We start from the raw sequence: 27280 nt of genomic DNA, 5'->3' as shown, positions 1-27280 counted from the left end.
AAAGTGGAAATGCATTTTATTAATTGTAATACACGCACACATTACCGTAACTGTACCAGGCTAAAAGGCATGGCCCTTAAGGCAATACTGCTTGCTCATTGGTTAGATGAAATGCCAATCAAATCCATATAGCCACATCCCCTTGACCAGGCTCGGTTGAGGAGTGCGGTTGGAGCGCTAGAGGGTCGCGGCCGGGGATGATCTGACAGATGAAATAGCGAAAAGAAAGAGAAGGCGGGCGTCCTCCCACACAAAATCATGTTCCCCAAAGGCAAAGGAACCCCCGTGCCGTCAGACGGCCAAGCAAGAGAAAAGTAAGCTCCTAAACTCGTTTTATTTTTGCTTATCATGCAAGTTGTTCTATGTAGCCTCTCGTGTTTTCTGGAGAGCCTGCGATAGGCGATTTCCTCCTGCCGAGAATGGAATTGAATGAACCGCCTTGTCTGCAGCTCGCCATTCCTGCTCTGAGCTGTATTCCGCCGTCTTTGGCTCACTGCTATCGATTTAATAACGTCAAAGATTGTGCGTTTCGCTATTTTGTACTGCTTGGTGTTTCTTTATGTATTCGGTTTGAATGATTCGCGATTGTTCATAATCGAAAACAATAACAACGCCTTGCTACATTGTTTCTCTGTTGCGCTTTTCATGGGTTACGTTTTATTACCTTCTGTAGACCACAACGTAAAAACACTAGGGTTATCTATGTTACGATGATGATAGTATTGCAGTTTTTATTTTTATTTTTAAGCAATACTTAACTCCATCGTCACTTTCCATGTTTGAGTATGGTGAATCCTTGCCAGGGTTTTGCTTGGTTACACAGCCCTCATTTAATTGTTTGGCATAGGCTATTGGCAGCCATTGTTCAGAGTCTGTACCGACACCGTTCTGTGTGTGGAGGAAATGTTACCAATTGGCGTTATTGCCAATTAGTCATTTGGTATTGACCGAATGTTGGCGTTATCTTTTATATTTTTTTAATGTTTTCTTTCACGCAGGTTGGCCCTATACGTCTATGAATATTTGTTACACATAGGAGCACAGAAGTCTGCACAGACCTTTTTGTCTGAGGTAAGAGCCATTTTATTAAGCAAAAGTACAGGCCAATTTATTTTCCTATTTCAACAAATATCGAATAATAAATCTTGTATTTTCTTAAAAAAAGTAAAATTAAAATATGAACATAATTTGTATATTTTTTACCAATGCCTTTAGGATATTAACATCTAAGAGTTTTTAAATTTATTTGTGAATTTTGGTATTATAGATACGATGGGAGAAGAACATAACTCTTGGAGAACCTCCGGGATTCCTACATTCCTGGTGGTGGTGAGTAAAGATGTTCTCATCTCTGTGTAAACACGTCAAGGGGTACCTTTTTTATTGTCTTATCTTTCCTTTTCTTTCTCCTCCCGACCAAAGTGTGTTCTGGGACCTTTATTGTGCCGCTCCAGAGAGACGAGAGACATGTGACCACTCCAGTGAAGCGAAGGCCTTCCACGACTACGTGAGTCTCTTGTCCTAGCGATGCGACCTGGGGCCCATATGTTTCAGTCTTGTTGTGGCGGTGGCAATGAGGAAGGCAGTGCCTTTACTGTGAAAAACTTCAGTGGTCAGAAAAAAACAACAGAAAAGCCTGTCCTCGAAGAACATTGAGTCTTTCTTACGAGCAATTCCAAGACCTTACATTTATGTCGTGGTTTTTTATTCTCTGAGAACTTTGGTAGAGCACTTTTCTTTCTTTTACTCCAGATGTTGACTGATTACAGTTTTTTTTTCTGTAATTCGTAAAAAGAAATTGCCACCACACTCTTCAGGAAATACATATTGTATTTTTCCCTGAGTCATGCATAATGTCCTGTAATTCTAAAGTTGGCCAATTTTAAGGTTGTACAAAGGGGGCTGTTTTTTTGTCAGCCATTCTTGGTCATGGCTATGTTGTTTGGCCTGAGAATCCTACCTACTAGTCACCTAGGTGCTTCTGGGGGAAAAGCTGCTGACGGCCGGTCCTGATTCAGACCTGTCCATGTGCTCTCCCCCCTTGGGCTGTGTTGTACTCCAGCCCCCTGCTTCACTCCCCAGAGGAGGCCGGGCCCGCAGTACTCCAATAGTGTGCGCCTAAGTTGGTTTTGTGTGTTTTAGATGTGTCTGACTTGGCTTGGTGGCTTAAGCATATGGTGAAACCTGAAACCTTCATGAACATCCTGCAGGTCACCGGTCAGTAGCCCTATGTCCACAAAAAACCAGCAGAACTGAAATTAAATTATGAATGGAGTAAGATGCTCTGGACACGACCATGTTATTAGTCAATCATTGTTAAGTTCTCAGTCTGTGGCTCCTGTTAAATTGCATGATGTTGGCTGGTTAACGTGGTATGAATGATATCTTTCAGTGGTTATTGCGCGTTAAATCATTAGCCATGTAGTCTGATCGTGTCCTTATTCGGGCTGACTGGCAGCCCTAATCTATCATAAACTGGTTCAAACTGAACCTCAACCGTTTGTTTCTCTCCCCCCCCCCTCCCCTGCCACCCCCTGTCCTCATTTTATTAGAATTTGTCTTGCACGCTCCAGGAAGCAGTTGAGACACGTGACGTGACTGTGCAGTTCATAGTTTGAGTCGTCATATCAGATACGAAGTGAGATGCTTGAAGGAACGGAAACCTCTCTAACCCCTCTAGCCCGACTTCTGCTCGGCCCCGCTGCGTTGCTAGAGAGATGCCACTGCAAACAGGAAGGGGTTAAAAAGGTAGATGTTGGCCCTGCTCCTCGCAGATAGGGTTGTCAGGGGCAACAGGCCTCCTGATCGGGCAGGTGACCTGGGAGCCGGTAGTGGGGCTTGACGCGGGGGCCTCGCTCCACGACAACATTCCTCCCCGGTTCCTTCTCTCACGCAGACGCTGAAGCACACTTCACGACATGTGTTTCTGTTTGCTCGCATTTAAGAGCAGCGACATGCGACTAAAAGTGAGTGCCCTCGTTGGCTTTTTGTGGCCCGTTTTCTCAGTGTGTTTGTGTGTGGGTGTGTTGTATGCGTCCAGAAAGGCCTCGCTAACACGTGAGAATTTATTTCTATGTGATGGATGGAAATTTAGTTTAGATTCAACGCTTTTAATTGAGTTTTGGCTCAAAACGGTATCGTTGCTACCTGTCACAAACACAAATGAGAGCGGTGGAAATTATTCATTTCCGAAAGAAAATTGAGTTTTCAAATGATTTTGATGTTTTTTTCACATCACGCATTGCATTTGGTTTGTGTTACAAAGTGGAACTGTTAAGCCTTTGCAGTTGATCCAGCTGATGCTGTCCTATCATGGAAAGCATTATGCAAAGTGTGTGTGTGTGTGTGTGTGTGTGTGTGTGTGTGTGTGTGTGTGTGTGTGTGTGTGTGTGTGTGTGTGTGTGTGTGTGTGTGTGTGTGTGTGTGTGTGTGTGTGTGTGTGTGTGGACAGTACAAGTCCTTGGGCCGTAGCCTTTGTCTCAGCTGTGGGGGAAGGTGATGGCTGCCTGGCTAGCCAGCAGGGCTCGTAAAGCCCTGGTGTATTCTCACACACACACTGGGCCCTGACGGACGCTCCCTCCGGGGCCCTGGTCGCCATGGCATCGGCGCTTGATTGATGGCTGTCAGGAAACTGAGCGGCAGATTGGGAAGGGGCGGGATGTCGTGGCATATGCCGGGCATACACCGTGGAAGAGCAGGGGGAGGTGGGGAAGGCAGAGGGAATGAATTAGGCCTGCTGCAGGCCGCTCTCCTGGCCGTAGCTGCAGAGAAAGAGGGGGAGAAGGGTGGGGGGGGGTGGTGGTGAGAGAGAGAGAGGGAGGGAGGGAGGGAGAGGGGGGGGGGGGGGGGATGAGAGTCTGAGACGGTGGGATCGAGGAAGAAGAAACATCTCCGCTGGATCCAGAGTGGTGTTTTATGATGTTGATTGATGGTTAAACATTTACAAGCTAAACATAGGGCCGCGGCCCCCGTCAGAGCTCGGGCTCCAGGGGAAGAAGTGAGGTCAGGAGCGAGGGTGGATGGGTGGTCTCCGCTCCCCGCACCCTCCCCACCCTCAGCTACACTCATCTACGGCACGTTAATAAAAACTGTTGATCTCATTGGCTCTCAGGCCATGTGTCCGTCCTTTCTTCTCTCTTTCGCCGTCTCTGTGTGTTTTTCCCCTCAGTAAACCACTTTGTCTCCGTCTCTGCGTTTTTCTCTCTAGTCTACTCTGTCCACGTCCCTTTTTTGTCCTTGTAGAAGGGAGCACTCGCACTGTCCTTTTGTAACCTCTTCTGATTCAAGGGAAATTTGCTTGGCTAGGATTGCCTGTGTGTGTGTGTGTGTGTGTGTGTGTGTGTGTGTGTGTGTGTGTGTGTGTGTGTGTGTGTGTGTGTGTGTGTGTGTGTGTGTGTGTGTGTGTGTGTGTGTGTGTGTGTGTGTGTGTGTGTGTGTGTGGGGGGGGCGGGCTTAGATTGTCATAAAGAAGGTCCCTGGGGGGTGGGGGGGAGGTTTAAGGTAGAACCCAGACAGGAGCCCTGGGCTTGGCTGAGACATCTGCCCCTTTTTACACACACACACACACACACACACACACACACACACACACACACACACACACACACACACACACACACACACACACACACACACACACACACACACACACACACACACACACACAGCTCAGGCTGCACTCCAGGACATTTTGCTGAGCACTGTGGAGTGGTAATGGGACATGGATAAGATCTTGCACAACATGCACGTTACTCTACAAGTTGACAAACAGTCCTCGAGTTTCAAAGCAGCCCGACCGACTCTGTATTTTTAGCCTTGTTTTAATATCTAATTGAAATCCAGAGGGTTGCTTTGGTGTTCAAATTGTGCCGAATACACAAGGTGTGTATTGCGCTGCGTCAGGGTCTGGTCGGGGAATGTTTATGCCTTTTTAAGAACTGCTTTTTAACGTTCATCAAAGCCCTTTTAAAGGCCGTTGCAAAGTCGTGTGATGATGACATGGTTGAAGACAACCTGGGAAGTGTGTTTTTAGGTATTGGCAAAGGATGTTGGAGATGTTAGGTCTTCAAAATTCACAGGCTTCACATGTGGTGGAGTCGGCGCACTCTAGAAATCCAACCGTGGCTCCTGGCCGATGCCGTGTTTAGTTGTTTTAAATTGGGGATTTGCAGAGCCCAACGGATTTCAATGGGCCAATAACTGATAAAAGGGAGTAAAAAATTATAGATAGATAGATAGACAGATATATCTCGGCCTTCAGTCCATCTCCACATATCGTGGTATCCTGTGGGTGGAGCAGCACCATGGTATTTAAAACTCAGTGTTGGTACGGATGTGGTCTGTTAAAGTATAGAGAGCTTTTGCCACCACAATAGACGATCTACAAAGAGGTGATTTCATATATGAATCAACACCATTTCTCAAGTTATCATATCGGAACACATTTACGATGTGTTCCGATACCGCTGTATCTGTTGTAGGCCAACAGGTATCGGTTGGGCTCTGGTGAATCAAAACATTTACAACTCTATTGTCAACACGCTGCCATCTTTGTAAGAGCATGTTATGAAGCACAAGTGTTAGGACGAGATTATGGGCTGTTATCTATTTCACCTTCCTTCTCTTTCTCTTATCTGTCTCTATGATAATAGACGTTGGACTATATTACACCAAGGATACAAACAATATACTGTCCCCCATTGAATGACCTTAAGTAACTCCCAGTATTTTGTTGAATACACAACGATACTTCTTGAATAATCAAGCTTGTGTGATTTCAAAGTATTTTTATTTGCATTACGATTGCACTTCCAAAAAGATCACCGTGAGACGTTCTGCTTCCCAGTGTCCTTTTTGTTGGAACAGTAATGCTGTACACGGTATAGTTTAGAGGGGGGGGAAGCCTTGTAAACAACAAAGCCATCTTCAAACATTCCTATAGGCCCCTAGAGCCTGACCTGAAAACTCTCCCGTTTACCGTGGTGGTTGTTTGGTCCGATCCTCTCCGTGGTCGCGCCTCCGTCTCCCTGCAGCCCCACTTCTCCGCCTGCTGTGGTATTTCACAGAGGCCCTGCAGCTGCAGCCTGCGCTGATATCATTAGCGAAGATGCAGTCAATGCCAGGGAGTGGGCTGGCTGTTGACCAGCGTTTTTCTGCCTTGTCGAGCTCAGCTATATGGCTACCAAAGTGTGTGTGTGTGTGTGTGTGTGTGTGTGTGTGTGTGTGTGTGTTAGGGCTGAACTATTTGGGGAAATAATCTAATTGTGATTATTTTGAGCAATATTGCAATCTTTCTTTCTAAAGTTTCTTTATGTTCTGTATTATTCTCTCCACAAAAGCAATAAATCATTCTATAGTATGACCAACATCAAAATATAAACAGCTCTTTCCTTGAAGAGTGTGTGTGTGTGTGTGTGTGTGTGTGTGTGTGTGTGTGTGTGTGTGTGTGTGTGTGTGTGTGTGTGTGTGTGTGTGTGTGTGTGTGAGTGAGAGAATAAAACCATTTGATCAAAGTGAAAGTAACACTTTTGAGTCACGGCTGGCCTCGCGTCTTCCTGGGTTTGGCCGCTAAGACGCTAGGGGTGGCGGTCGGGGGAGGGCTGCAGGGGGACATTAGCTCATCTCATATTGCTCAGGCTTGAGGGGGCAGACAACTCGGTCAATTAGTGCGCGTGTGTGTGACTGAAGCAAATGGCACATTAGTGAATTAGGAGTTGTGGTCTGTGCCGGAAATCGGCCAAGTGAAGCCCCCATGCTGTGCTGGAGCACTTTAGGGGCCGCCGATGGCGAATCCCACCGTGGTTTATCTGATGGCTGAGTTCTAGATCGGCTCCGAAAAGGCGGTTTTGTGAAACGTTTTCTTTTTATGTGGATTTGTTGCAGGGTTGAATCTGAATGATTTATCATCCAAATGGTTTCAATGCATTAAGAATCCCAATGCTTCACGATGGGCGACATCAGGATTAAGGATGCACTTTTTTTTTCTCTTTTCTCTTTGCCATGGTTTGTGCAACGGAAGACGAACAAAGTGCAAAAATTCCACTCTACTGTGATTGCAAATTTGAGTCCAAGCTAAAGCCAGTGTATATCTCTTCGAGCGTTGTTGTCGTTTCATCCCCCTAAAATGTTTTCACTGATTTGCGTCGTGTCATCCCAGTGGAGCTAACCCGTGCCTCCCCCCCCCCCCTCCTGCAGAGTGCGGCCGCGGCCCCCAGTCCTGTCATGGGAGGGATGCCCCCCGGTGAGGGCATGCCAGGAGGGCCCATGCCACCGGGCTTCTTCCAGGTCAGTCTGCCAGCAATTCCTCTATGGGTTCATTATGCTCTGTCCCTGTACAACCTCCTCTTCTGCTCCAGCCCGCTCCGTCCGTCCGTCTGTCTTCACTCCAAGCCACAGCTAATGTATCTGCGGTGACTCCGGCCTAGCAGAGCATGCTGCACTGCATTTCTGTCCTGTGATGTCGTTTTAAGACTATCTTTTATCCCACTGCAGTGTTTCCCCTCAAATATTTGTCCAGCAGCAGCCCTGAGGTGTGTGTGTTTGTGGTTTTGTGTGTGTGTGTGTGTTTTTCTGTCTGTCGAGCTCAGCTATAGGGCTACCAAGGTGTGTGTGTGTGTGTGTGTGTGTGTGTGTGTGTGTGTGTGTGTGTGTGTGTGTGTGTGTGTGTGTGTGTGTGTGTGTGTGTGTGTGTGTGTGTGTGTGTGTGTGTGTGTGTGTGTGTGTGTGTGTGTGTGTTTCTGTCTGTCGAGCTATAGGGCTACCAAGGTGTTTGTGTGTGTGTGTTGCACGGGGTGAGGTTTTAGTGTGATCAATTATTCCAGTAAGTCTCTGGTGCTCTCATACCAACAGAAATGGTAGAACAATAAAACAGAACAACAATAGCATGCGAACGCACTAATGTGCACCAGGCCAATGTTTTTGCCGTTAATGTTCAGTTTTCAGTCTGCAATTTATAGCCATCCCGCCGTCTGGGTTTCATAATACTGTGGCTTCTGCTCTACATGATCAAATATCTAGGCTACTTTCCCTTATTAAGTCTCTTTTTGTATTGCTCTTTCTTTTAATGCGTCCTACATTCAGTCTAAGGCTGAGCTAATTCCCCCCTACAGTAGCATCATGCGTTTTTATACTAGATACCAATTTGCTCATTATTTTCCAAGATATTTCTCCCAACAATGACAATAATGTCGATGGAAGAATTGAACAAAAATGAAAATGTTTTTGAAGCCTCAAAAAGGTTTGGAATAAAAAGGGGTTAATTTTTTGCATGGCTGATTGCAGTGGCTTGGATGAATGGAGAGGAAACACTGGACTGGTATTCTAACGAGAGTGCAGGAGGAGTGGGATGAGGGAGAGTTAATGAAGGCCTAATTTGCACATACATTATAAATGCTATATTACGCTTTCGCCTATTTTTACCTATGCGTCTTTAATGCACCCATCCATTATTAATTGATGTATTTATTTATCTTCTGCTATGTCACTGCCAACTCGTTAATGTCTTCACTGACACTGAGGCCTTCATATATATACATCTCTCTCACTCACAAAATATCAATCATGTGTTTATGTGAAATACATTTGTTTTACATATGAAAAATATATGGGATTCATATGAAGCGTGAGTCCTCGTTCGTGCTACCACCATCCTGCCTTGCTGCTCGCTTTGTTCCCGCTGCTGTGGGTGTGGGATGCGTAGCACGGGGGAGCAGACACAGAGTCTGGCCCTCTCTCTCCAGTGTAGTAAACACGCAGGCGTGGCCAGGCCATTTTCCCTAATGTAGAAATCGAAAGTTGCAGCTCCCACCATAAATCAATATCTCCATGAAGATTAATTCTTGGCAGGCAAGCGTGCAGAACTGCCTTTAGGAGGTGACATAAGCCTAAATTATGGCGCTGCCGCCCACCGCTAGAAAGTCCCCCGCCTGCACTCTCCACCGAGCAGGGCAGGTGGTGGGAGGGAGGAGGCTGCAGGACGGCGGTCGCAGTAAACCCAGTGCAGAGGGAGACATTTTATCCTTCAGTGTGAATTATCTTTCTCATGACACACAAGCGCACACGTATACACCCATGTACGCATATGCACACACACGCACGCACGCACACACGCGTCTCATTTGCCGACTCAAACACTTGCTCGTTCTATAGCAGGATGTATTGGCGTAGATTCAATTAGGCTCCCCCCAGTCTTGTCAGATCAGCAACATTAGTGGCACATTCCCTGTGTGGAAGGATGTTGTAGAACTAATTACACAGGGCTTAATTGATGCTGTTCATTTTGGGGGAGGGGGGGGGGGGGGGGGGGGAGATAAGCGGTGATGACACGTTGCGTACAGCGGGGTCCTTAATAGCCCTGAGTGACAGGCGGTCGGGCACGGATCCTCTCAAACGCCGCCGCTGCCAACGTCTCGTCTTGTTGTCTGCTCCCGCCTCGCTGCCTTTGTGACGTGAAGTCAAATCGGCGTAATAACCATGCTTTATTTATTTTTTTCTGCTAAGTTCCCCTTCTATTATTATTATTTATTTTTTTTAAATGGCGCTACACTTTTGATCCGGCCTATTTCAAAGTGGCCTCCTCAGCCCTGCAGTAACCCCGCCTCTCTTTTTTCACCACCCTCCCCCCTCTTGTCATGTCTCTGTATCCAACTCTCGCTCCTTCCTGCTTACCCGCCTCGGCCTCTCTCTGTGTCTGTCTCTCTCCCACTTGCCCACCCCTCTGTGTCTTTCTCTCCCTCTCTCGCATTCCCATCTCTCTCTCTCTCGCTCTCTCTCTCTCTTCCCCCCCCCCCCCCCCTCTCTGTCGTTTTGCTTGTTCCTGGTTCCTCTTGCCGCGCTGCAGGGTCCGCCAGGTCCCCAAGGCTCCCCTCACCCCCAGGCTCCTCCCCCTAACAGTATGATGGGACCCCACAACCAGGTACACCCCCCCCCCCCCCCCCCCCGTCTCCTCCCCCTCCTCCTCCCTGGCTCTCCCGCCTCTGTCCAATCAGCTCTTTGCTGCCACCAGGAAGAGCTCTTGTTGTTGTTGCTGCTGATGCTTCATGCTTTACACGTTCCTCCGCACCATGCTTTTGGCAGTTTTTGTCCAAGCGCCGGATCCATACAATAGCTTTATTTTTGTATTGTTATCTTATGGACCGTTGCATCTGTAGAACTGTGAAGGAATGCAAAGTGATCCTCTTCATTTATTTCCAGTCCTTCATGTCACCTCGCTTCGCCGGCGGCCCCAGAGGGCCTCCCATCAGGATGGGGAATCAGGTACACTCCCACCCCCTATCCATCCTGACGGACTCAGAACCACCATGTGGAGGTTTGAGGTGGATTGACCAGTGTTGTTGTTTTGTGGTTGTTGTTTAGCCACCTGGTGGAGGCCCAGGTCCCCACCCCATGTTGGCCAACATGGACCCCACAAGACCACAAGGTGAGCCCCTGAGTGGGCCTGCTCACTCTTCATAATTTAGATCCCTCAGGAATATCATGGCAATATTTGAATTATCATTCGAATGATATACAGCCTACCCTTTTTTTATTTTTTCTATTTTTTTTTTTACAAATAATAAAGTAAAAGAATACGAATATATTTTTAAGAATAACAATCCCTCATGGCCTTCTCCCTCTCGCAGGCCATCCCAACTTGGGGCCAATGCAGAGAATGAGTGGGCCCCGAGGCATGGGACCCATGGGGCCCGGCCCTCAGGTAAACTCAACCCTAATCCACTTTACTATTTAGCTAAATTCCTTAAGCAGCATTGTCGGTCAATATGAATTCAATGCAAAATGGATTCCTCTAAACGGCATTAGATAAGCTATGATTTTAAAAGTTTGTGAAACGGTTTTGTCTCCCCAGAACTTTGGGGGTGGGATGAGGCCCCCACACAACGCCATGGGCCCCGGGATGCCAGGAGTGAACATGTAAGCCTCTATTATTTCCTTGGTATTAATGTTGTTTTTCTTCTTTTTATTATATGAGAATGTTGTCTCTAACCAAAGTGACCTTTGTGTCCAGGGGCCCCGGTACCGGTCGGCCATGGCCCAATCCCAACAATGCCAATTCTGTGAGTACATATCAGCACATACTCCCCAATGCATCTGGAATGACTCACTGTTTAACCTTTCAATTAAGCTTTTTCGGAGGCAGACATTTTGTTTCATGTGGCCAAAATCGTGGTTAAATCTGGCGAAACGTTAACATCCTCCATCATCTGTTGCAAGTAGAAATAAAAATACATTATAGTGCTTTGCAAAGGTTTGGATAATGACGGGTGAGTCACAAATTGGCGAAAAGAAGACCACTCCAAACAAGTGTTGTTCAAATTGCACCGTTTTTTTTAGCACACTAAGTACGCACTGTGTCCACTCTGTGTATGTATCTTCTAAACAATTATTGGGTCTTGGGGAATATTGAGCCACATTTCAAAGGCTGTTTCTGACCAGAATCATCTTGGTTCAGGTTGTGGTGCAGTCTTCTCCTAGTTAAGAGATTTACTGTCTGTTCTAATGTGCCTCGGCTGTCCAGTACAGGCTGTAATTGTAGTACGTGTCTTGGTGTAAACTAAGACTACCCGTGGGGGAAGCAATGATGTTTGGGGCTGATCAAATGATAATCATGGCCCTTTATATTTATTTATTTTACGCCAATTAGCGTAGTTTACATTTACTTTCTCAGCCATCAGTGTTTATTTTCCTTGTTTTGTTTTCTCAGATGCCTTACTCATCTCCCTCTCCCGGTGCATATGGGGTAAGAAGATTTCAACATTAGAGTTTGTAGTGTTGGAGGCCAATGGTACATCATTTAATGTGCAGATGTTTTCTATGCTAATGGGTATGTTGCTAATGTTTTTCTCTCATCAAAGGGGGCGTCTGGAGGTGGGGGTCCCCCAGGAACTCCCATCATGCCAAGCCCTGCAGGTAGGCGATCCTCCCATCATGAGCCGATGGCTCTCAACCAATCCATGCTGTATCATGTATTCAAATGCACAAGTCTGACTGTACTGCTTTTCCTTTGTCTTTGCTTTACTTCCAGACTCCAACAACTCGGGCGACAACTTGTACACCATGATCAACACTGGACCAGGCAACAGGAATAACGTAAGCCTCAGATGTTTCCTCCGTCATTCCTGGGCTAGGAGTCTTGTTTGCAAAATTGGATATGATAGTTTGTTAGCTTCCAGCAGAGCATGTGTTTTGTAACTGTAAGCCCTCAAACACACTTGGAACTCGGGCACTATAAATATTTGGCTCTTCTTAGTCCTTATTTTAGAAATGCCTTCTGCAAATGCTGCAACTGCCATTGTAAACAGTAAAATCAAGAAACACTTGATTCATTCATATATTTGAGGTTCAGGTTTTAGGTGTAACAAGGTTATACTTGAATATAAGTTGAAAAGATTTATATGTAGGAAGTATTTTTTTCTTCTTCCAAACAAATAATTATTTCAGCCAAGGACAATTTTTTCCTAAACTCCACTAGCTTTAATCAAATGTCCTAGAGGTCTCTTCACTGTACATTTGACTCTTGTACTAAAACCATGTCAAGACCTGACTGCCTTGCCAGGTACTGTGTTTTAAGAAGCCTTTCCACTCTGTTTCTTCATAGTTCCCCATGGGCCCCGGATCTGATGGGCCCCTGGGGGCCATGGCCGGCATGGAACCACACCACATGAACGGATCACTAGGTAACCCCATGCAACACCGCAGCGCTGTAGATAAACACGGCGTGGCAACAATGTGTTCACACCATTATAACCACTGCCACGTTCCTGCTGGGAACCATTGCCATTGACCTGCGAGAAAGATGGTGCATGGAATGTAAACATTGTCCTCCGATATTTACATGTCTTTATGCTTTCTTAGGCTCTGGTGACATGGATGGATTGAACAAGGTAAAACTGTATAATCCAACCTTTTTTAAGCAATTATTTTCAGGGGTTTTTGGGCATGAAATTAATTCATTGATGTTATTTCTTTCCCAGAATTCCCCAAACAATTTAAGTGGCATGAGCAATCCCCCCGGAACTCCGAGGGATGACGGGGAGCTGAGTGGAAACTTCCTCCACTCTTTTCAGAGTGAGAACGTAAGTCCCCTCCCCTCGGCCAATTGGCATCTCTGTGGAGACGGCCTCGCAAGGCATAGTTGGTCGTCATTTAATGGTGTGGAAGCACAGTGTTGTGCACCGTACCGTAAAGATTTGCTTGCTGCAGATTGACATCATTGATTACAGTGAAGAAAACAACAGTGGTACTGGGCCTTTTGACTAAAGCCAGTTGTTGTGACTTGTGTTTGTGCTTATGTTTGTTATATACCGTATTTACACACTGGTTCTGTGTCTCCGTAGTACTCCCCAACCATGACGATGAGTGTGTGACCCCGCCCCTCCTGACGATTAATTTGCCATCATTCCAAGGATCTGGACTCATAATAGGACAAGGCCAAAAACATCAGCAGCGAATCAGGGACAGGCGCCATTTTGGTTCCAAACAAACACCAGAATGCTGATCGGCAGAAATGCAATGGCTGGTGACTTACTGCTCCTTGCTAACAAAAAAAAATGAAGGACAATTTTCTCCATTCATCACAACCCCAAGGTTGACAAAACCAGCTACTGAAATGCATATATGACACGTTTTAGGTTCTTTGCAAGCCCCCCCCCCCCCCCCCCCCGCTCCCCCAAAGCAAAGGGAAAGAAAAGGGTTGAAGGTGGAAGTTTACCTCCTTGTGCATTTTAATTATTGCTTTGTGGTGCAGGGTGTGTGAAAGAAATGTTTCTGCTTTCTGTCCTTGAATAACACTGGAGAGTGTGTGTATATGTATTGTGGGCGAGGGGATAATAAGACGATCTTACCCACAGCTACACTCACTGCACCACGCAACCGTCAAGTGGACATACGTTTTCAGATTTACCCTGTTAATGTCCACCTTTAAGCAACAAAATAACATGATTATTACAAGTATTTCTTCCTCCCTATGGCCACCTCACTATTTTACCCTATTTTATAGAGTGGAGATGCTATAAAATGCTTTTATTGTGACAGCATTTCAAGTTTGTAACTGCCCCGATTGGGTTATAAAACTTCAAATCATCAAATTGAGCCCAGTTTCTTTGAATCAGTTCACTTTGCTTTCTGAGAGCAATGCCATAACCCCGCCCCCTGTCCCTCATCTCTTTGCTGTCACCATCCGTTTCTAAAGAGGGTGGGGGGAAACCAAACTAGCCCATTGAGTTCTGTCCTAGGGCGGGGGGGGGGGGCGCGATCTGAAACCGGAGCGCCAGAAAGTGTGTGCATGAATGCTGAGAATCTGTACAACATACTACCTAGTGCTGCTCTGCTCTGTGTGGACACCTGCTTTAAGACGTGTATATCCTCCTTGATCTGCTTGTGCTTCACACTCTGTGCTCCGTGTTGTAGCCTTTGTGTTTATACCCCAATCCGGTTGAATTGGCGTTCTTTCTTTTTATATGATGACATGGCTATGAATAAGTTGCCCATTGTAATCTCCCATGCGTATAGGTCATTTGTATTTTCTCCTCTGTATCATTGGTTGCACCCCTCCCCTCCTGTCCCTTTTTTTTATTTTATATTTTGATACAAACTTTGACTACGTATATTGCCCCAGTTATTCAGAATTAGTTCCGGCTTTCTAAACTGATTTGAGTAGGCATTATTATAAACTTAGAAGCAGTCTTGTTAATGTGATGAGAAATTTGTTTTTGACTTTTTGTTTTTCGTTTCTTGTGAGCATTGAGCATTATACACTCTGTCCTATGTTGCCTTTATTTGCGGATATTTTTTTATTTCAAATTGAGGAAAGATTGCTTGTTAATATAATTTTACAGTAACTTATTTACTTGCCATGAGTTTTTTTTTTCTTTTTTACAATTTGGTCTAGCTTCAAGATGACCCAAGGCTAGATTTAAATAAAGAACTTAAAATAAAACTATTGTTAAACTGTTGGAAACGATTTGGCGTGATGAGCTTTTGCTGTAAATGGATTTCTCATAACGTGTTCAAAATAACGAGGGAATTGGGTACCTTTTACATTGTGTGCTTTTCAAAGTGCTCATTTTCTATGACGCATAGCCATTCATTACAATAAGGGAGCTTCTAGCCAGATCCCACACAATTTGAACCAGTCCATGTTGTTTTGGAGGCCGCCTACCTTCTGGCACTTGTTTTCCTATGTGCTTAAGCATCACTTCCTGTACGGCCCATGGTTTCCTGTCAGTGAATGCTCCATACCAAAGTAGTTCTAGCAGTGCAAGCCCGGGTCCAGGCCCATGGACTCAGCCCATAAATGCCTTCTCATCAGAGGGAAAATCACTAGCCGGGTTAAACTGAGTGATAGTGAGGCTCTTGGAGCCAGTTGATGCCATGCACACCATACTGCAATTACGTTTGTGGATCTTAATTGAAGAGTTTTCCCTTTTTAGTCCAACCGATATCCATGCATGAATATATATGGTGGCACATGTCAATTCCATGATGGTGAAAGTCATTGAAAAGTATAGATTATTTTTCAGACATGAAGCGCCTTCAAATTTTGAACCGTTTGTCTCTAGGGCAAAAGAGGCCAAAACATGATCAATTTCGATCTGAAGGCAGTTATACTGCACGGCACACGGTTGCATTTTAACCACACAAAATAAATCATTACGCAACGCGGCTTGTATTCTCATCGCCCTCTAGTGGTCGATGGAGGACCGAGCATACACATGCATGCATTGCAACAACATAAGAGCATAACAATTTGGTGAAAGATTTGTTATCGGCTTAAGACGTGACATGACAATATATCCTAATCAATATACCTGTTCACAGCGATTAGCAAGAGCTTGGTATCTTGCCAAACATTAAGAATTACAAAGCCAGGCCGGTCGGCTCAAATGGGAATATTGGCTGATTGGTATAGGATGTGGGCTGGCTGAATGCAAGCCAAACCAGCCCTTCAAGTTTAGAGGCACTTAGTGGATGTTATGAACGTCCTGTAGCCACATCAGGCTGCTCCTTTTAGTATTTCATAGAAACTCCAAACTGATTGTGAACCAGCAGGTCCACCCTGTCCTTTATTAGGGCGTGCAAACAAACACATCCAAACATTAACATTTATTTGCTCGGACGTCAAGCAGACTTTTGCTGATTAATGTTTAACAAGGTATATTTGATTAAGTGTTTGAGTAGGTCATGACTTAATCCGTGAACATGCATAGGTTTGAGCTGTAACCAAAGTCTTAAGGCTCCACTTCACTTTCAAGGCAAGACAAATTTCAATAGCCATCAAATTACAGTCACCAGAGGTTTACACTATAACCGTCATAAAGAAAGCTGTCTTACTTAAAAGCATGGAATGAATAGCCTACTTGGAGACATAACAGAAAACTATTACAAAGTGGTAAATTACAGATCATCATTAGAGTTGTGGTGCAAAGTGAGTACTTAACAAACCTGAGCCAAAGCCAGAGATGAGGCAGAAAGTCAGGCGGATATAAAATCAATAGCTGGTCTGATTGGACTGTGTTCTTTTTCACATTTTTCAGACTACAGACACCGCATGGGGTTTAATCCATAGTTTTCATTCATAAAAACATTGAACACATCGTGTGTGTGTGTGTGTGTGTGTGTGTGTGTGTGTGTGTGTGTGTGTGTGTGTGTGTGTGTGTGTGTGTGTGTGTGTGTGTGTGTGTGTGTGTGTGTGTGTGTCTAATTCATCTTCTCCAGGAAGGTTCGAACCTCAGACGGGTAGTATCCCCAAGGTCCTTTACTGCCCTAATAACAAAAACACACATCAACGTATTAACAAAGATTACCGCTTTTTGTTTAAGATAAACAAGACAGAAACATGAATTATTTTTGCATTTAATTGTCATGTCAGGTTCAGTTCAGTGAGAGGCAGGCTACTCCTCACATTGCGTGCCACTTTGTCTCCCCATGTACAACCGTTTGTTTTGATCCGCGTCCAAACATAAACGCTCACTGCCGAGGCCTCTGGCGTCATGCCAGATCTACACTGCACTTTCCGCACGCAAGCATTTCAATCAAAGGTCACGCAATCGCACTCTAGGAAGAGTGGTTGCACAACTGGCAAACCTGAACACCTTTCATTTGTCACGACATTCCAAACTTGCATATAACTCAGGAAACATTACTGCCCATAAGATAAGGGCAATGAGTTAAAAAAATAATAAAAAGATAAAAGCACCCAGAAATAAGAACTACCAACAAAGACAGGGCAGACAATTAATTCAACCAATTTAAAACCTTCAGGAAGGTGCAACAGCATGTCTTCCTAAAGACCTTTCCGCAGGGTGACGGTTGTTGTATCGGTAGAACTCCCGTACCTTATAGACCACCTTGCCGGCCTGCAGTACATACAGCCTCTCGGGGAGAGAGCCGTACTTGCAGGCGGTGACGTCGCTCATGTCGTCCACCACCACCGGACAGCCTGGCTCAAGGTCCACTAGAGTCTGGGCAGCCACCAGCCTGTCGCCCAGCGTCTGGTGTCGCTTGATTTCTACGTTGTTAACGAATGCCCAACCGTCTGAGGAGGGAATATGGATCCAATATTGATGTATTCACATTGAGGGTAACTGGGTTGAATACCACGGCCTAACTTGTAATTGTCCTTGAGCAAGATGCCTAAAACCCATCACAATACCTGAAGATATCAGAATTCCCTGTCACTATAGCGTCCGCTCACGTAAAATAATTAACTTTAAAAAGTAAAATGATGTTATGAGATGGAGCTGAATAGCACAATGATTACCAGACGAATTCATTTTAACCAACTTTAGTTTATATGCAATGGGTGGTTCGTGCCTGTACCACTATCATCAACAGTCCTAATCAAATATGCAACACATTCTAATTATAGAGTTACTATTTTCGACTATCGCGTTCAATGTAATTCAGTACTTGCCAGTTGCGTGAGCTTCAGCGATGTAGACAACTAGGAAGTCTGCCACATCTCTGTAGTCCTTGACAAGTTCCTTGAACTCATCAAGTTTGAACAGAAATGGGGGTCAGGTACAACTTCCGAAACTCAGAACAAGTGGTCTGTTCCCTGAAGAGATAAAGTTTCACATTAAGAATGCAATTGGTGAAGACACCCATCAATGAATAAGTGCGTCAGTTCACTAACCATTCAAGTGCTTCAGTATGGTTGATGTATTGCCCTCCAAAGTAACAACCTGTGAGTCTGGAGCGTCCCAACCCACAAAAGCTTCTTGACCAAGAGAGAGCCAAAGGTGATTGAATATAATTTTGAGGGAGGTTAACGACGTAAACGAAGGACCCCAATCTTCAAACCTGAATTTGGGATTTTGGGTCATGGTGCACTGCTCGCCCATTTTAAGCACAAGTTTTTTGGCCAGAGCTGGCCAAACCAAATAAAGAACGCGAATGACGAAAACGGTTAAAATCTGGCCAAAGAAAAGACATCCAATGGAGAGATAAATCCACAGTTTTTGTAAAATCATTGTCTCTTTTTCAGGTATGGTTGGGACCCTTGCACCAAAAACGCTAGAGTCACGGTTGTAGGGTAACCACACTCGCGAAACTTTCAGACGAAAACTTGGCCCAGCCCCTCCAGTCTTTATTATTGTCCGATTGTACCGTAATGTTTAAATTATGCGCGCAAAGAAAATAAAAATTAACATCATTTTGACTATAACCATTGAAAAATGCATTTGCACTAACAAAAGCGCAACATGACTATAGTATCGTTCTGTTTTTGAGGCCTACTCCGTTTTTATCAATACCATTTCTTACCGTAACAGTTTTACAGTTTGTTTGCTCGGAATTAAAAAAAAATGTCTTCGTTTAAAACATCTTTGACTAAAGTAACATCACGATATAGGCTGGCTTGTTCTCGATGATGCACCCATATCCCCTTTGAGCAAGTTGTAACCCTAAACCCATTATTCTGAACATCGTTGGTAGATATCGACGCTTGCCTCTTAGCTCCGCTAGATGGCGCTCTAGTCAACCGGATCATCTTAACCAATGAGGAAACAGCAAGTTCCTCGCTGTTGAAATTCTTGGCTGCTTGTTACCCTATATACACTATAGTTAGTGACCGCTAGTCCAACACAAGCTTTATTGAATCATTCATCCAAGAAATGAAATGAGTATTCGGTACCTCGAATAATTCTGCTTATTCTGGGTTCTTGACGCCTTTTGAAACACAGAATAAGCAGAATAATGCTTTGGCGCTTGTCATTAAGGTCAGCGTTTCAAATGATATTAGGTGGGCGCACCGTTGAGCTAACGGTACTTCCAGAATGTCTTTCTTAAGATGATTTAAAAGTAAGAATCATCCCCAGCCAGGTAAGGTTACACCCTTATCTCTCAGGTCCTCATGCCCAGATGAAGGCTGGTCCTGGGCTCACTAAAACAAGTAAAGTTAAGTTTGTTGAAGGATGGTTAAGTGTAGGATGTTTTACCCTAGGAGAATTAATGAAACGAATTGCAAGTATTTTTCTTTAAGCATTTTTTTTCTATTATAGGCTATTGCCAAATTTCTTTAGACTACTTTAGACTTTCTTTTGACCGGTTAAAGAAATATTGTAATTTGGGTCAAAACGGCCCGTCTCTTACTGGTGCCGTTTTTTCTTTCGCTTTTTTTTCATTTCATAATAGCATAATATCGCTCCTATAATCTCACACATTTATCATTACCTATTATCGCGCAGCAAACCCTGCCTTAATTCTTACACAAGTTTGTGAGCAGCCTACTATGCGCATTGATTCCAGGCATGTCTGCGATGCACAGACACAACTTTGATTTCTGCTTGTAATCACCTTGGCTGCGGTCCAGGATTTGACGCACAGGCTCTGGCGAGTCTTCGTCATCCCAGGGCTCCTCAACTGTTCAACCCTGATGCACTTCGTCTCGATCGATGTCCTCCCACCATCGAGACAGTAGCTCATTGGCAAGCAAAGACTCCAGTTCGCTTCACTTCCCGATCTAACCGGACACTGCATCTATCGGAGGTCAATCAGGGGGGGGCAACGCGCATTCTGGATGCTAGGGGATACTAAACACCGGACCGAGAGGATGCTATTGCCGAAACCATTAAATGCATTTTTCTTTCATGACGGAAAATATACTAAAATAGGCTGTAATAGTGTAATTTCCATCAATGTTGTTGTGATGCAGACTTATTTGACTCGGTAAGTTAATGAACGAGATCATTTTTTTCCCTGTAAACCTTGTGTGATAAGTTTGCGTAATATAACAATGTGTTAAACCAGTGTTGTCACGGCATGTTGTCCTTGATGATATGTATGTCCTGTGTGCAGGTAATGTGACCAACAACGTGTGCTCACAGAAACAAGGCAGAGTAAATCAATGCAGAACTCCTCATCAGCGCTCCTCGGGATGGTCAGCCACTGTCAACCCCCACCCTTTACTGATCTCACGGGCTTTGCGCTTTCAATGTACAGCAGTAAGACAGAACTGTGTGCCAGACGCGCCGGAAACGATGGTTTTGGATCTCAGATCGGTCGAAATCTTCACACCTCGACTCACGTGAACTGCTACGGTTCAAAGAGGATCGGCGCGCCGTACGAAGATCGCTATGGAGCGCAAGAAAAAGCGCAGCTCATCGCCAAGGTTTCCAGCGCCTGCTTTCCTCTCTCACCGGAGCAAGGTAAGCCCAACAATCATCCAAAAAATTCAATGAAATAGCATTGACTCAATTAGACATGTGTTGTGTTATAAAAAAGTTGATCCATAACCATAAATCGAGGACAGCATTTTGTAATTCGTTCATCTGATTGCCATGTGCCAATAATTTGATCATAACAAAACAAGGGACACAAACAGCTGTTGTCAAACATGCTAGTTCGCACTTCACTGGACCACATAAATAGCAGAAAAGGTTGACAACTTTAAGATTATTTTTGCTTGTATTGCAAATCCCCCCCCAAAAAAGCAAAACAAAAGAGCCGCATGGGGTATTAACAGCAACAGCTCTGATTGAACTGAACTGAAGTGAACTCGGTGCTATTTTCACAAATAACGCCGATGTTGGTTCCATATGGCAGTCTTTGATCCAGTTGCACTGTAGGCCTATTTGCTGTTGACAGAATCCTGTTTGCAGTTGTGGATTAGGCGCCTTAATTAGAGCCAGAGCTTTTCTTGGATCCGGGGCCGATTCATAAATACTACCAGAATCAAAGTTAGCGCCGGGTAGCACATGTGAGGTGATACATGGGGATCAACTGCCATGGGACCGCGCATTTTCTATGCATGTCGAGATAGAGACGGCCGCACCAGCCGGAGAAGCTTCCTGTGTTATTAAGACAACCCAGAGATATACCCCCCTCAAACAAACATCTGCATCATAATAAATGAACGATAGAATTATTAACACATTGAAATAAGAATCTGGCATATTTGAGATTCATATACACTAATTCCACATAAATTAGTTTTTGTATATATAAATGAATAGTTTATGCTTGATTTTTAGCTTCAGCATTCTGGCAGTATTGGCTAATTATTAAAGTGCAAATCCCATGATCACACATAAATAAACATTTGTCATGCACATATCCACAGAGGGAGGCATGCTGTCACCTCTCTGTCTTCATGCATCCTCCATCCTGTTTAGACATGGGTGCAACAGTGATCGGACGTGTGTAAGGTATAATTACTGCCCTCTCATACAAGCAGTCGGCCAAATGGAAACACGAGAATCAACAGATTTGATTATTGTTTCTGTTTCTTCTTCTTTTCTTCCTCTGTCCTTCTCCTACTTTTTCTTCTTCTTCTTCTTCTTCTTCTTCTTCTTCTTCTTCTTCTTCTTCTTCTTCTTCTTCTTCTTCTTCTTCTTCTTCTTCTTCTTCTTCTTCTTCTTCTTCTTCTTCTTCTTCTTCTTCTTCTCCTCCTCCTTCTCCTCCTTCTTCCTCATCTTCTTCTTTTCCTTCCTCTTCCTCGTCTTCTTCTTCTCCTCCTCTCTAAACACAAACCATATGGCTGCTGGAGTGCTGTTCAGCGTTCATGTGTTTTCTTGGAATATACGACTGTGCCTTTTAGCCCCTCCACCCCAGCATCCCCAAACCCCGCCATGAATTGTCTCATTGTCTTTTGCAGCGTTATTGAACTCGGACTCCGCGTAAATTGTGGGAAGGCAAGATGTGTGTGTGTGTGTGTGTGTGTGTGTGTGTGTGTGTGTGTGTGTGTGTGTGTGTGTGTGTGTGTGTGTGTGTGTGTGTGTTTGAGGAATGATGTCGATTTAAATTAATATTTAATTTATCTGATTTAATTTTGTTTGTGTCACTCACAGCCCTCCCTTTATGAGAGCTTGGCGTGGCTACATCGTTTAGCAACAGTTTCACAACAAGGATGTGTAAATCAAAACAGTGTTTAAACACTGTCATTGTAGAATGACATGCTAATATTTTATTACAAAAAATACATTAACAAAAAAAATATGGTTTCCTTGTAATCGTCTGTCATTAATTGACGGAGAGACAGAATTGGAATTCCTAATTTATTGTGCGGTGTATTTGAAGCAACAAAATATACTGTGCCTCTTTGTTTATCTAATTAACATGATATGGTCATTATCTGTATCATAAATACAAGTAACATCATATTCACAGGCAGCCATGTGTTAGACAATAACACCTACCTTTTGATGGGTATAGATTATAACATCACAAATCACATCTCTTATATAATTCATTTTAGGGTAATGATGATGTTTTTCATTTATGTATGGGGATACCACTGTTGAAATTGAATTCTCCTTGCTTTCCAAGGATCTAATCTGAAAGGAATATATGAAAAATAATAAATCATTGCAGATATAACCTATGACAATATTGATAATAACACGTTTTGCCTGGTTCAGAGCAAAACATGAACCACAACCTTCCACTTGATCCTGCAACTGCAAAACATTGAACATTCTGAACTAAAATAAATCCTCTGTTGCAAACCATGCCAATTTATAAACTTTACAATCATTAGCATACAAGCTACATTGTCAGCAGTGCATAAGTTACTTGGAAAATCATTGCCAAGTGTCTGCCATGCTAAAGCTGCTAGCTGGAGGATGATACCGCTTGGCTGGACCAAAGCTAGCCAGCAGCATCGTGTGCCGATTTGCAGTGCGATTTTCTCAGGAGTGGCTGTGTCGGGAAAAAGTGAGTGTGGTTTGAAAGAGGGTGAGAGAGCTTGTGAAGCAGTGTGAGTAAGCAAGAGTGAGTGAGTGATTGTGTTAGTGAGTGAGTGATTCAAGAGAAGGTTAACAAGAGATTAAATAAGTGACTAGTACCAAGGATGTGCGTGAGGAAGAGAGGTTAAGGGCTCAAGGAGACTAAGCTAAGTTTGTCTAGGAAACTGTCTAGGTAAGGATTCATTTGCCTGGCTGTTAATTGGCTGACTGAGTGATGTGAACCAGGGTGAGTGTTGAAAAGCAGTGATGTCATGCCTTAGTCAGATATGTGAGGAACTGGAAGGGGGAATGAGCTGATGCTGATAGGCTGCAGGAGCTCAATGTTTGACAACTCCCCCATTTTAAAGTTTGAATTAATCGAACAATAAAGTCCCATCGATCATCTGAAGTATCATGAGTACGAATCATATCGTAGAATTAGAACTACATACAAATTGTTGGCAAACAAGTAACATTAGAAGTATTAGTACATCCATGAGCATACATATATGTATATTGAAGTATGTAAGCACCAGCACCACTATAACTATATTTACAAGAATAGTATAGTATTATAGTCCAAGTATAGTAGGTATTTAAGTACAAGTAAAGTAAGAAATGTTACAGCTGTTGGATTTGCCATTTAATGTTCTGGTTTAAATGTAGTCTTGTGTCTACTTCAGCGAAAACACAGTTCGATCATCGGTCCATTATGCTAATAATATCTCTGCCCACTAGCAAAGAAAATATTTAGCTTGCAGGAGACTCTGCCGACTTGATACAGAAATGTTTGAATAAGCGCAAACTCGCATCATCCGATACCTTCCTAAAGTTGCGTCTGGCATGGGCCGCTGTTGCCCATTGGAGGGAAAATGTTAAAATTAGAGGAGTGTGCTGGAATCCCACACTCAGTCAGATAAACGTTGGGTTGAGTAATAGACTTTGGAGTCGGTCCTGTTGGCTAACGTAGTGTCAACATGGCGATGGCTGTTTCCTGTTCATTTTGGTGTCCCAAAAAAAATAAAGATCCACAACGTCAACACTACACATTGCAAATGGCTCCCATGCCATGCTATGTGGATGTGCGTCTTTTGGAATTTACATACGCAGAAAAAAAAACGCTGTGCTAGTATTTTGATGTTTGACCCACATATATGCATACACTTGCATGCCCCCCCCCCGCACAAACACACACATACATACACACACAGATACACACACAGCCACACACACACACACACACACACACACACACACACACACACACACACACACACACACACACACACACACACACACACACACACACACACACACACACACACACACACAACCCTAACATTTTGCTGTGGTATGAAGGCACTCAGGTTGAAATCCTGTGTTACCTGTGTGTTTCCCAGTAGCGTTAATGGGAGTCAGACTATAAGACTGCTTGGTGATAATGGTCATTAGAGTATATCATTATCACAGCCTGCTTTCACACACTACTGTATCACAGTCACCCCTAATGACTTGTGACTAGGCCTCGGCTGTTGGTTCTGGTGTGCTAGTTCACACTGAACTCTTACAGGCACATGTAGGCTATAGAACATTGGATTTAAATTATCTATTACTTATTGTATTATTCTGTAAATATTATTTCTCAAAATGTTATTTTCATGAGACTAGGATAGATGAAAATGGAGAGCTATGTATTTGCCCAGAAATTTAAGGAATTCCTATTTGAGGTACTCTGTAGTCAATTTTGGTGGTATTTTGATACAGTGAATTGAGAATTTAAGACCAAAACTATTTCAGGTGCACACACATGTTTATTTTCTTTTACATTCAATTCTAAATATATAATGTAATATTCATTAATTTTGAATTTTTTATAAACATAGTAGGCATAAAGGAAGTACATTTCTAAGTTCTTGGCTTATTTGAACAAAGTGAAATTCTAATCTTTATTTCATCACGATAGATTTATAACAGGAAACAATTGAATGCTTTTCATAACCACCAGATTTTGTCATCTCAGTCTCTCTCTGCCTTTTCCTTGTTTTGTCTGTCTCTCTCTCTCTCCCTCTCTCTCTCTCTCCCTCTCTCCCCCCCCCCTCTCTCTCTCCCCCTCTCTCTCTCTTTCTCTCCACCCCCCCCTCTCTCTCTCTCTCTCTCTCTCTCTCTCTCTCTCTCTCTCTCTCTCTCTCTCTCTCTCTCACTCTCTCTCTCTCTCTCTCTCTCTCTTGGTCTCTCTTGCTTTTCCTTGCTCTTTATCTGTATCTCTCTCTTTCCCATAGAGAACTGTCTGCTCCCCCCCAATCCTCCTCAGTCTGCTACCTCACCCCCCATCCTGCAGTGACGAGTCTCCTCCAGTGTGACTTTACCACACTTAAAAGGACCACCACAAGTGTGTATCTGCGTTTTTGGGGCTCTTCTGCAAATTTTGCACTGTCTCAGCATTGACCAAGTAGTACGTCACCCCGCTAACCCGATTCCCATGAGGTCGGAGCACACGTTTTGCTTGTCTGACTCAAATGATGTCATGGGTAAGGCACGACTAAATGTGTGGGTGCTGTCCCAGAACGGGTGTTGTGTTGGCTGGAGGAGGAGAGTTTGTAATGCTAGCAGCATGTTCCGTTGATTCATATTATAGAGAGGGGGGGGAAAAAAACAAGCTAATGAGCAAGCAATTCTAGCGCTATTCCTGTAAACCTCAATCTGGGTTGAAAGGGGGGAGGGGAACTCTGTGTAATGGAATGAGAAAGCTGAGAGAGAGAGAGAGAGAGAGAGAGAGAGAGAGAGAGAGAGAGAGAGAGAGAGAGAGAGAGAGAGAGAGAGAGAGAGAGAGAGAGAGAGAGAGAGAGAGAGAGAGAGAGAGGGAGGGAGGGAGGGAGGGAGGGAGGGAGGGAGGGAGGGAGGGAGAGAGAGAGAGAGAGAGAGAGAGAGAGAGAGAGAGAGAGAGAGAGAGAGAGAGAGAGAGAGAGAGAGAGAGAGAGAGAGAGAGAGAGAGAGAGAGAGAGAGAGAGATGAAAGTTAGGGACAGACAAGAGTGAAGTAAAAGATTGAAGAGGATAAAGGTGAGGGAAGGACTTAGAGGACTAGGGATAGAAGCATGGAACAAGGGAGATAGAAAAAGAGGATGTGAGAAGATGAGAGAGGCAGAGGATAAAAAAGAGAGAGAGAGAGGGAGAGAGAGAGAGAAAGTGTGAGTAAGTGAGGGATGAAGGGAGAAAACAGCTAAATAGAGGGAAAGAGTGGGACAGAGAGAGAGGGAGAGAAAGGGAGAGAAAGGGACAGATCACCCCTGGTTTGGAAGCTGCTGGGCTGAATCACCTCAGTTGAATAAGGTTGGGAACACTCAATGTGAACCAAGGGACGAGTGGGAGGTAGAGATAAACGCGTTGCATCATCGCCCCTGGGGTTTGCTTCAAAGTGCGCAACGGACGCAAATTTCGGGGGGCAGCCATGGTGACGCATCGTTCACACTTAAATGGGGCTCTGAAGTTTGGGTGTATCCTTACTATAGACACGTGTCAGACAAACAAACATTTATACACACATTTATACACCCATGCTAACACCCAAACTCACACATACACTGGGTGACATTTTGACACACAGACACACAGATCATTGCGTCGTCATGCATCTCTATCACAGTTTTTTGTTCCTCGAAACTATCGTCAGTGTTGCGGGCTGCGGTCTCCTTCAGTCTTTACTGTTTGTTAGCAAAACCACATGTTCCCTGTCAGTATACAGCGGTATAGTATACGGTACCAGTGTCTGCATGTCTTTGGAACAGAAAGGCATTCTGAATTTCAAGAGCCACTATCATCTGCCAGTGAATTCAAACGCTCCAACATAACAAAAATACGATCTGGTTTCAGTGAGTGTCGAAATACCTCTGGAATACCAGAGGAAATGTGCTCTGGGCCCTCGGTCTGAACAAGGGGAAAAAAGCCTTGGCTCGGAGATGTCATCAGAAAAAGTATTTTTAGCCCCGAGCCTTTGCCTTGAGATCCACTCACGAGCTGCATTCCTCCCGGTCATGTGAAAAAGATCTGATTGTTTTACCACTCACTTACCGATAGACCTACATGGGCTCTCTCTCTCTCTCTCTCTCTCTCTCTCTCTCTCTC

The 27280-nt window shown here is 44.2% G+C and overlaps 3 protein-coding genes across 6 annotated transcripts in view; 2 read left to right on the top strand and 1 right to left on the bottom strand.

Annotated features, from left to right (window-relative positions):
• Nucleotides 1-149: 149 nt before the first annotated feature.
• On the top strand, nt 150-14956 carry ssbp3b (single stranded DNA binding protein 3b). 4 transcript variants are annotated; one of them, XM_030372109.1, is made up of 18 exons: nt 150-314; nt 999-1071; nt 1268-1329; nt 1423-1507; nt 7195-7284; nt 9839-9913; nt 10192-10254; nt 10354-10417; nt 10620-10693; nt 10844-10908; nt 11003-11051; nt 11699-11734; nt 11850-11904; nt 12020-12084; nt 12593-12671; nt 12850-12878; nt 12969-13070; nt 13332-14956. In XM_030372109.1, the coding sequence occupies exons 1-18, from the start codon at nt 259-261 to the stop codon at nt 13359-13361; spliced, it is 1152 nt and encodes a 383-aa protein (XP_030227969.1). In that variant the 5' UTR covers nt 150-258; the 3' UTR covers nt 13362-14956. The 4 variants fall into 4 exon arrangements, with proteins under 4 accessions (XP_030227969.1, XP_030227970.1, XP_030227971.1 ...); XM_030372110.1 differs by lacking the exon at nt 9839-9913; XM_030372111.1 differs by lacking the exons at nt 150-314; nt 999-1071; nt 1268-1329; nt 1423-1507 and adding an exon at nt 2629-2748.
• Nucleotides 14957-16027: 1071 nt separating this feature from the next.
• On the bottom strand, nt 16028-18874 carry dio1 (iodothyronine deiodinase 1). Its single transcript, XM_030372122.1, has 4 exons — nt 18131-18874; nt 17909-18052; nt 17331-17530; nt 16028-16758 (listed from the first exon to the last, which is right to left on the bottom strand). The coding sequence occupies exons 1-4, from the start codon at nt 18465-18467 to the stop codon at nt 16693-16695; spliced, it is 747 nt and encodes a 248-aa protein (XP_030227982.1). The 5' UTR covers nt 18468-18874; the 3' UTR covers nt 16028-16692.
• Nucleotides 18875-19711: 837 nt separating this feature from the next.
• Nucleotides 19712-27280, top strand: part of LOC115555286 (uncharacterized) — a 32152-nt gene continuing 24583 nt past the window's right edge. The window contains exons 1-2 of the mRNA XM_030372084.1: nt 19712-20163; nt 20293-20642. Coding sequence (XP_030227944.1) covers nt 20342-20642 — 301 coding nt within the window. The 5' untranslated portion in view covers nt 19712-20163; nt 20293-20341. The remainder of the gene's footprint in view (nt 20164-20292; nt 20643-27280) is intronic.

This window comes from Gadus morhua, chromosome 12 (genome assembly GCF_902167405.1).
Source record: "Gadus morhua chromosome 12, gadMor3.0, whole genome shotgun sequence".
Taxonomy (NCBI): domain Eukaryota; kingdom Metazoa; phylum Chordata; class Actinopteri; order Gadiformes; family Gadidae; genus Gadus; species Gadus morhua.
Note: the sequence above shows the minus strand (reverse complement) of the source record. Positions and strands in the feature narration are given on the sequence as shown.